This window comes from Balaenoptera ricei, chromosome 15 (genome assembly GCF_028023285.1).
Source record: "Balaenoptera ricei isolate mBalRic1 chromosome 15, mBalRic1.hap2, whole genome shotgun sequence".
Taxonomy (NCBI): Eukaryota; Metazoa; Chordata; class Mammalia; order Artiodactyla; family Balaenopteridae; genus Balaenoptera; species Balaenoptera ricei.
The window spans coordinates 25,619,240-25,628,734 of NC_082653.1; the positions used below are offsets into that span (position 1 = coordinate 25,619,240).

General features: G+C 49.0%; 1 protein-coding gene across 3 annotated transcripts in view; it reads right to left on the reverse strand.

The window, feature by feature from the left end:
- Positions 1–2,320, reverse strand: part of ZNF341 (zinc finger protein 341) — a 42,368-nt gene extending 40,048 nt beyond the window's left edge. Inside the window, exon 1 of one of the 3 annotated variants that reach the window (XM_059897543.1) lies at positions 2,240–2,320. Coding sequence is in view for 1 of the 3 variants with exons in the window: in XM_059897541.1 (XP_059753524.1) it covers positions 2,240–2,270 (31 nt within the window). In the remaining 2 variants the exon portion in view is untranslated. Of the gene's footprint in view, positions 1–711; positions 1,581–2,239 lie in introns of those variants that run through there. The other 2 variants (XM_059897541.1, XM_059897542.1) reach the window with 2 other exon arrangements.
- Positions 2,321–9,495: the final 7,175 nt, after the last annotated feature.

Sequence of the window (9,495 nt, forward strand, 5' to 3'; positions counted from 1 at the left end):
AATGTGTAGGATCAAAGGTATACAGAAAGTCTCTGTACCTTCCTCTCAACTGTGCAAACCTAAAACTGCTCTAAAAAAATTAAGTCTTTGAAAAAAATGCTGTCTATGTAAAACTCAAACCAAATGTGTCATTCCCCATCCCTAAGTTTGTTCCTCTCCTAGTAATCCTCATCAATAAGAACAGGGCACCACTGTCCACCCAGCTAAAGCCCCTGGGGCACCCCCTGATTCTTCCCTTAACCTATCTCCCTTCACACCCTGATTTCCAGTCCTTCAGCAAGTCTAGCCTATTCTGTCTCCCAAATATTTCTCAGATCCACTTTTCCTCCATCCCCATAGCTGTCCCCAGAGCCCAGGCCACCATCAGTTCCCAGCAGGACAGCCGCAGTGGTCTCACCTCCCCACGGCCACTCTGACCCCTCCTGTCTGTTCTCAGAGCAGCCAGGGTGAACTTTATAAAACATACGTTAGCTTGTGCAGCTCCCCTGCTGAAAACCGTTTCTTAGTTCCACACTGATGCCAAGATAAAGTTCAGAAGCCTCATCTCTAGCTGCTCACATGAACTTCTGTGAATCCTAGACCTCTCTCCCCAACAGGGCTTTGCAAATGCAGTCCCCACTGCCTGGGTCATCTCTGGATCCCCACAGTTCTGCTGCCCTTCTCCTAGCCCAGCGCACATCACACAGTCCCAGGAACTGATTTTTCCTTTACCTTCTTCATCACTCAATACAGGAACACATTCTTGTAGTGAAAATTCAAACACTGAGGAAGTCCATGAACCTAGAGAGAAAGCAGGCCTCACACCATCCTGTTAGCCTCCCAGAGGGAGCCACCAATGACCCTGGCCTTCCACATCCATCACCCGTCACAGCACTGAACACCAGCTGAGGTCATCTTTCCTGTTTCCCTTTTCTATAATTCTATAATTTCTACATCCCTTACCAACGAGTATTCCTGAAACTTAACCTTCCCAGATGTGGGGAGGATTACACATTTCGTGGTGAGAGAGCTGATCCTCCAAGATGTTAAGAGACACAGCTGAGACCTCCTGGGGAGTTGCAGGACTCAAAGCCTCAGCCACATACCACTGGTCCAGCCTACTTTCAGCTTGCACTCTAATTATGTGTATACTCATCTCATCCTTCCAAGAGCATTCTTGGGTCTGTATCCCCCCAGCATCAACTCTGTGCCATGGCCCTGAATTCTCTGAGGCTTCCTTTCCAACTCCTAGCAAGTGCACATGGAGGCTCTCAGTATTTACCTGCCTCCAAAGCTCACAATTCCCAGATCCTGAGGACCATTCACATCCTAGGATCTCGCAGAGCATGGGACAACCACTCGGTGCGCTGTTTGCTGGTTTGGGTCTGGTAACTCGGCGTCCCGGCCAACCACACCGTTGGCACCCATCCTTTCTTGGTCTGGGTTTATAATACTCTGCACCCCGTAATGGTGCACAAAGTAGGCACCCCGTGTTTGCTGGTTTCGGTCCAAGGCCTGGCCTTGCACACAGGTGGCGCCGCCGATCCTTTCCTGGTCTGAACTGAAGACACTATGTCAGAGCGCGAGGCACACAGTTGGCGCTCAATACAAGTTCTTAATGGTCAGGACCCCTGGCTCAGCCCCTCGCCCCCGCAGCCGCTGCTGCACCACGGTCCCCCTGGATGCAGCCCTCCCCAGCCCTCGCGTCCGCGGTGCAGCCACGCTCGCCTCGCGGTTCCCGGCCTGGCCTGCATCACCATCCCCCGGCTGTTCCCTCCAGAAAACTGCCCCCCAGGCCCAACCGCGCGCCGCCCGGGCCCTGGCGGCGGCAGCTGTTCCGGTCCGAGGCTCCCCTCCCGCTGCGCCAGCCGTCCACGGCTGTTCCGCTCTCGGTGCTCTCTCCCAGGGCCTTCTCTCTCTCGCTGTGCCTGTCCGGTTGCACGCACCACCCCACCCCCACCACCCGCCGCCGCAGCTGCCGCCGGGCCTAGGCGCCCGCGGCTGTTCCGGTCCCAAGATGCACCCTCCACCACCACTGAGCCTCAACTCCGCTTCTGTTCAGGCCTCACTGCTCCCCCACCCCTGCCGACCTCCGCTCCCGCGGCTGTTCCCATCCGTGGCCCTCCCGCCCCACTGGCTGTTCCGGCCCGGCGCCCTCCGCCCCGCAGGCGCCACGCGCCCTGGGCCCCGCGCTGCGAGTTCACGGCGGGAGGGGGCGCAAGGCGGAACAGCCGCCTCCCCAGTCCCCGCCGCCGCTCACCCTCCAGGGCCTCGAAGATCGTCTGCGCCATTTTGGAGCCGCCGCTGCTGGAGCCCGAAGCCGGGCTGCGCGAGCATTGTGGGAGCCGTGGTGGCGGCGGCGGCGGCGGCGGCGGCGGAGCCGCTAGGGGGCGCCCTCCTTCCTCCTCGGAGCCCCTCCACCATCCCAGAAAACCAGGAATGGCTCGTGGGACCCCCAGCATCCCGGGGTTCCCCCAGCCCCACCTGGATAACCCAGTTATTGGACACGTGGACCCCTATCCCTGCAGTATTTTGATACCAACCAGGGTTCTTGGCTTTCCCCAATGAATAGAAGTTGACTAGAGGCCAGATAAGAAATTCAGGCAAGGCTTTATTGGGGCCCTTGCTGCAGCAGGGGGGAGGGAGAGCAAACGACAGGTTCCCTTGCTTGCTTGCTGAGGGGGGGCAAGCTTGTTCCTTATATGGCGTGAAGGTAGGGGTGTGTCCAGGGGTCAGGTGGAGGGGTGGCTTAGGGGTTTCGTCCACCCCTTAGGTTGTATTGTGTGCAGGGGGACATGTGCAGTACCCTGCTTTTGCTCCCAACACCCAGTTTTTGTTCCTGGTTCTTCACAAATGGCAGTTGGGTTTTGTTGTCTTTTTGTATCTTTTGGGTCCAGAATTTACCCCAGCCGTGCATGCATGCACACAGTTATTTTTAGTCCCATATAGTTTCTTTGTATTTTGTTGCTCGGGGAGACGTGTGTCCAGGTGCAAGCATTGCAGCATTGCAGCAAAGGGTCCCAGGTCCCAGCCTGTCTCAATTTGAACCCCTAACTCTGCGCACTGACCCCCATCCCTATTGCACACAGGCACCTCCCAACCCTGTTTTCTGGACCTGACTCCAACTCTGTGATACAGACCTGTCCAACTGCCTGAGACCCCCAACTCTGCAAAAGGGACTGAATATTCCCACTGTACACAGTGTAACAGGGAAGAGCAAAATCTGACTCCATGTTGGATCTGTATCTTTTACTTTAACCTTTGCTTTTGGATGCTTTTGTTACTGTCATCACTAAGAGGATGCTGTCTATAGCTGTAAGCATACATAATGGCTTACCTCGGGGAACCCTGCCCCTCTGCCTGAATGTTAAAGTGCCTTTGTTCAGCTCACAGGAAGACATTCAGACCCTACCCACCTGTGAATGGCCACAGAAAAGAAGAAATTAACACATCCTCTCTCCAATTCTGGCCAAGCCATGAGATAGTTTGCAAGACTTATGGCCTTTTTACTTTACTTCCTCACCTCCTCCCCCTCTCTGTTCTATAAAAGAAACTGGCATACAGACCCCGATAAGATGCTATTCTGGGACGTTAGTGTGGTGGTCCGAGCGCTGGTTGGAAAAGAATTTCCAGACACAAGGCAGAATGTGAGGAAGGTAGAGTTTCTTAAAGAGAAGGGTCGCTGCAAGAACAGCGGGCTGACTTCCTGGTAGCCAGGGAAAGTCGACAATAAGCATGGGTTGCCTGTCTGTTTTTATAGCCAGGGAACCTGCAAGTCATCTGCTGACTGGACAGAGTATGTATACTTTCAGTGTGCTGAGCGGGAGAAAAATGGGGCAAATGTCTTTCCTTATATGGGATGAGAAAGGGACAGGGCATGATGCTTGGGAGGGCTCTGGGACATTGCAATGGTCGCACTGTGACAGAGTGATAGGAGTCCTGTAACTCTTTGTTCTGGCAATATTGGCCCTTTGAATTTATCTTGTTCTTTGTCCTTGGAGCACACCACAGTTAGTCCGCCATCTTCTCGGGTGCCCAGCTTTCTGAATAAAGTCGCTATTCCTTGCCTCAGCACCTCGTCTCCCGATCATTGGCCTGTCATGCGGCGAGCAGACCGAGCTTGGATTCGGTAACAACAGTACCCCCGCCTTTGCAACACCAACCCCCACTCCCATCTCACCTGGACCACTCAACTCGGTCGCAAGGACCCCCATCTCCACCAAATACAGGACTCCTGCCCCAGCTGTGCAGCATGGATTCCCATCCCTTGTCATAAACTTCTCATTCCCCCTCCCACAGTGACCACCATCTCGACCTATTGGGAGCCACCAGCCTCTCCTCACATGACTCCCATCTCTGCCTGGTCTTAATCCCCCATCATCTCAGAGATTCCTCTTGGCTGTTACGTAACCCCCCCATTTCCACCCTCTAGGAACCTCCATTTCCTCTTCCCACAGACCTTCATCCCTGCCTCTCGGGGACCCCATTTCTGTTACATAAACCCCCAATATCCACCTCAGCAACCCCCAGCCCAGCCTCACTGAAAGCCCTTTCAGGTCTCTCAGGGATCCTCCTGCCCCTCATTTGGATCCCCCATCACACACAGACCCCTTTGTCATCTTCCTTTATGCTCCATCAGCCCCTCATTGAGGACTTACTATGTACCAAGTCCTATAATAGCTCCAGGAATACAGTGGTCCTTTCTCATGGAGTTAGGGGTGAGGGGGAGCAAACAGACATTAAATCTTAAAAATTGTGTAATTTTAAGGTGTGATGTAGTTTCAAAGAAGTACATTTGGGCCACAAGGAAGAGTTGGGGTGTGCACGGGAAGGAGAGGGGAACCATGGAGGTGCCAACAATCATGATCTCTCCCACGAGCACAGCCATATCCTCCTCAACTGGACTACCACGTTGACTCTAAACATTCTCATTGGTTTTTTTTTTTAATAATTATTTTAGCCTCATCCAAAGCAACCATCACAAAAATCACAGTTTTCATTTTCTTATATTCACTACATATATAACTCCTAAAATTAAAAAATATATATCTGTTCCAATAAGCTCCACTGTCATTGTAGGACACTGCTAGCCGCTGTTCCTGATAAATTGCCTCAAAGACCCTCTGCCTAAAGGTGCATTTCTACCACGAACCCCCTATCCTGTTCTGAACACCACTCCCCCCCACCACCAGCACCCTTCCCCTTTCTATTCCCCCCCTTGCACAGCTAGCTCTGAGCAAATGTCCCCCACAGAGAACCCACCCCCTCTCCCAGACTCCATGCCCCACCTCTTTTCCTGGGAACCTTTGAGACCCAGGGCCCACTTCGAGCCCCCCTTCCCATTGCCTGTCTGGCAAGAGTAAGGTCAGAGTTCCCTCCTCCCTGTCTTCTTTTAACGTCCCCATTGATCCAGTGGCCACAGATTCTCATCATGTCTTCTCGGCAAGAGTTTCTCAATATAACTTTCTTATGTTTTTTAAATTATTCAAGTAATATATTAATATATTCACATTCATTTAATTAACTTAAAAATAGGTATTGAGCACCTATTGTAGGCTAGACACTGTTCTAGATGCTAGGGATGCAGCCATGAATGAAAAGACAAAAATCCTTGCCTTCATGGAGTCATAGTGAGATGCAAGTGAGATGGGCTATAAGCAAGAAAAAAAAAGGAGACATGTTCTATGACTTTAAGTATTTTTTTCTGGGAGGAGGGGAAGCTACTTTAGACAGGTCAGGGAAGGCCTCTCTGAGGAGGCTGACCTGAAAAATGAGATGGGATCAGATGGACAAAAGGGAACAAAAAGGCAGAGCTTATTAGCTTTATCATCTTGGGCAAGTGCAAAGGCTCTGAGGCCAAAATGAAAGGAAGCCGAGGACTGTAAAGGGGCAACTGAGGATAATAAGCAATGTATGGGAACAGGAGGATGAGGTTGGAGAGATAGACAGGGCCGCTCTGAGGGTGTGGGTTGTTTTTTTTTTTAAGGGCTAAAGTATCATTTATTTCTCTGGCTGTAATACTCTCACAAATTTAAGTATGAGTCAAAATGATGTGTCATTTAGAATTACATTAGGTTACTTGTAAAAACTTTGTAACCACTAAAGGGCTGACATCCAGATATATTCATATTAAGTATAGAGATGTGGGCTTTGATTAAAGTCTCTTGAGTAGAAAGAGAAAATAATTTATGATCCTTTTTTTGACATTGGTTACTGCTTTTACTTTACATAGTACATGACTGGTCTTGCAGAAATATAACCGTGAAGAGGCCTGGTCTTCACATAGGATACCCGAGCTGTTCTGCATCAAATGTCCTCCAAGAAATTCTCTAATCATTATTCCCCTCCCTTTCAATATGATGTCTATTATTATGTATTTATTCATCCCTTACTCTGGACCAGACACTGTATCAGAGGGTGTGGGTTTTATTCTGAGGGTGATGGATTAAAAGATTCCACTAATCCAGACCTTGGAAGCTTTCCATGTACAGACAGTTCTTGACCTGCAATGGCTCAACTTATGATTTTTTAACTTTACAATGGTTTGACAGTGATATGCATTCAGTAGAAAAACTTTGAATTGTGATCTTTTCCCAGGCTAGCGATCTGTAATGATGCTGGGCAGCGGCAGCGAGCCACAGCTCCCGGTCAACCGTGCAGTCACAAGGCTGAACAACCAATACACTTACAACCGTTCTGCTCCCAGACAACCATTCTGCTTTTCACTTTAGTGCAGTATTCAATAGATTACATGAGACATCCAACACATTATTATAAAATAGGCTTGGTGTTAGATGATTTTGTCCAACTGTAAACTAATGTAAGTGTTCTGAGCACGTTTAAGGTAGGCTACGCTTAGCCATGATATTCATTAGGTTAGGTGTTTCGACTTAATGATATTTTCCACCATCGATGGGTTTATCCAGGTGTAACCCCATCGTAAGTCCAAGGAAGGGCAGGGCTGTATTTTGATACATGCAGGTGCATATACACATGTTGATTTTTATCTGCTCTTCAGGCCTTTGCACATGCTGTTCTCTCTTACTAAAATGCTGTTCTCCCACCCCTACCCCTATCATGTGATACTCTTCAGCCATTGGAAGTTCCCCTTTTCTCTGCCTCCTCAATAGGGAGCCCTCTAAGCGGAAGTGCTTCATCCATTCTGGTTGGATGGAGGCAACCATCAGAGCTTGGCACAGAGGCAACATGGGAAATGCTTGTTGACTGACTACTTGACGGATGGAACAACTGAATGAGCTTTCAGGGATATAGACCCTACCTCCAGCAGGCTCTCCAGACAGGCTGCCCCCTGCTCCAAACTTTCCACTCACCTCCATCTCTTCCTCCACCAAAATCTATCAGTCCTATGTCACATTCCCTTAGGGCCAGCACGTTGGCACTGAACCGAATCCAGTCACAGTTCAGAGACTCCTGTGGTAAATAATGTGGCAATTCCAGGGGTGGAGCCAAGCAGGGAAGAAGGAAAGTCTGGGAAATGCCCAGTGTTCCCATTCACAGTGAGTGCACCAGCCACCCTAGAAAAGTTAACATCTCCATGGTGAGGGGAGAAATCATGAGCAGCTTCAACCAGACTCCCAGCCTTAAGTGGAAGAAACTAAGGACACACAAAGCAACGCTGGACCCTGACATCTTGTTAGGTTCATTGGTATAGGTAGGAGGCAGCAAAGTGTGGTGGTTGTTATGGGGTGAATTGTGCCCCCCACCATTCATATGTTGATATCTTAATCCCTACTACTCAGACAGTGTTTGGAGAGAGGGCCTTTAAAGAGGTAATTAAGGTTAAGTGAGGGCACATAGGTGGGCCTTAATCCAATATGACGGGTGTTCTTAAAAGAAGAGGGGATTTGGATGTACACATAGACGGAGGGGTGACCATGAGAGGACACAGTGAGAAGGCAGCCATCTGCAAGCCAAGGAGAGATGCCTCAAAAGAAAGCAAACCAAAAAAAAAAAAAAAGAAAGCAAACCAAAAAAAAAAAAAAAGAAAGAAAGCAAACCTACAGACACCTTGATCTTGGACTTCTAGCCTCCAGAGTTGTGAGAAAATAAACGTCTGTTGTTTAAGCCACCCAGTTCATGGTATTTTGTTATGGAGGCCCTAGCAAATGAATACAGTGGCTAAGATCAAAGATTCTGGAGCAAGGGGCTGAATTCCAATCCGGGATCCATCACTTATTAGCGAAATCATCTTAAGCAAGTTATTTTGTTTCTCTGCCTTAGTTCCCATCAGTTAAGTGGGCATAATTATAGTACCTACCTCATACGGTTGCTATGAGAATGAAATGGTTAATAAAGCACTTAGGAAACAACTCCTGACATACACTTAATAATCTGTAGGTGCTCATTAAATAAATAAATTCAATTTCACTGGGCAAAGTGAAGAAATAGGCCAAACCCTGAGGAACTCAGAGTTATATACCATTAAAAAGGATCACCAGGGGGCTTCCCTGGTGGCGCAGTGGTTGAGAATCTGCCTGCTAATGCAGGGCACACGGGTTCGAGCCCTGGTCTGGGAAGATCCCACATGCCGCGGAGCAACTGGGCCTGTGAGCCACAACTACTGAGCCTGCGCGTCTAGAGCCTGTGCTCCGCAACAAGAGAGGCCGCGATAGTGAGAGGCCCGCGCACTGCGATGAAGAGTGGCCCCCGCTTGCCACAACTAGAGAAAGCCCTCGCACAGAAACGAAGACCCAACACAGCCGAAAATAAATTAATTAAAAAGGGTCACCAGGGGACTTCCCTGGCGGTCCAGTGGTTAAGACTCTGCGCTTCCAATGCCAGGGGTGCGGGTTCAATCCCTGGTCAGGGAACTAAGATCCCACATGCTGTGAGGTGCAGCCGAAAAAGTATTTTAAAAGGTGGGGGGGGGCACCAGGCAATGGTAAGTGTTCCCATATGGTGACTCTTTACCCTGGGCTCCCTGAGGGCAGAAATTTCTTAATATCTGTGAGAAAGGGCTTAGCAAAAGAGTGCACCCAGGAAGTACTTGCCGAACCAAATAGTTTCGAAATATCCTTTCCTAATGCTCGGCCATGTGTCAGGGATTGGTGACTGATTCTTCATGGGAGTATCAGGTGATGTTTCTAGAAGTTCTGTTTGGTTCCTTTTCAAATTTTCCATGTTTAAAAAAAAATAATTTTCTGTTTTCTGTAGCTAGTTTCTAACTTTAAATCTTGTAGGCACAATTTTTTAAAACCTGTGGCTGTGAATTACAGTACCTGAAGTCTGTGTTTATCTGTTCCTCCCATCTGTTGTATCTATTTTTTCTTCATGAAGTCTTGGGTTCCTAGTTATCTCTGACTGTGTGCTGGTCTCACCTTGAAAAATTATTTGTGGTGGTTCCCTGAAGGCAAAGATATTGATAAATGTGCCCTCTTCAGAGAGACTTTGCATTTGCTTTTGTCAAAGTTTTGGGGGCACTTCCACTCACTTCCAATGATAACTAGGGGCAATCCAGTTGTTACTTCAAACTAGGTTCCCAGTTTATGGCTTGAG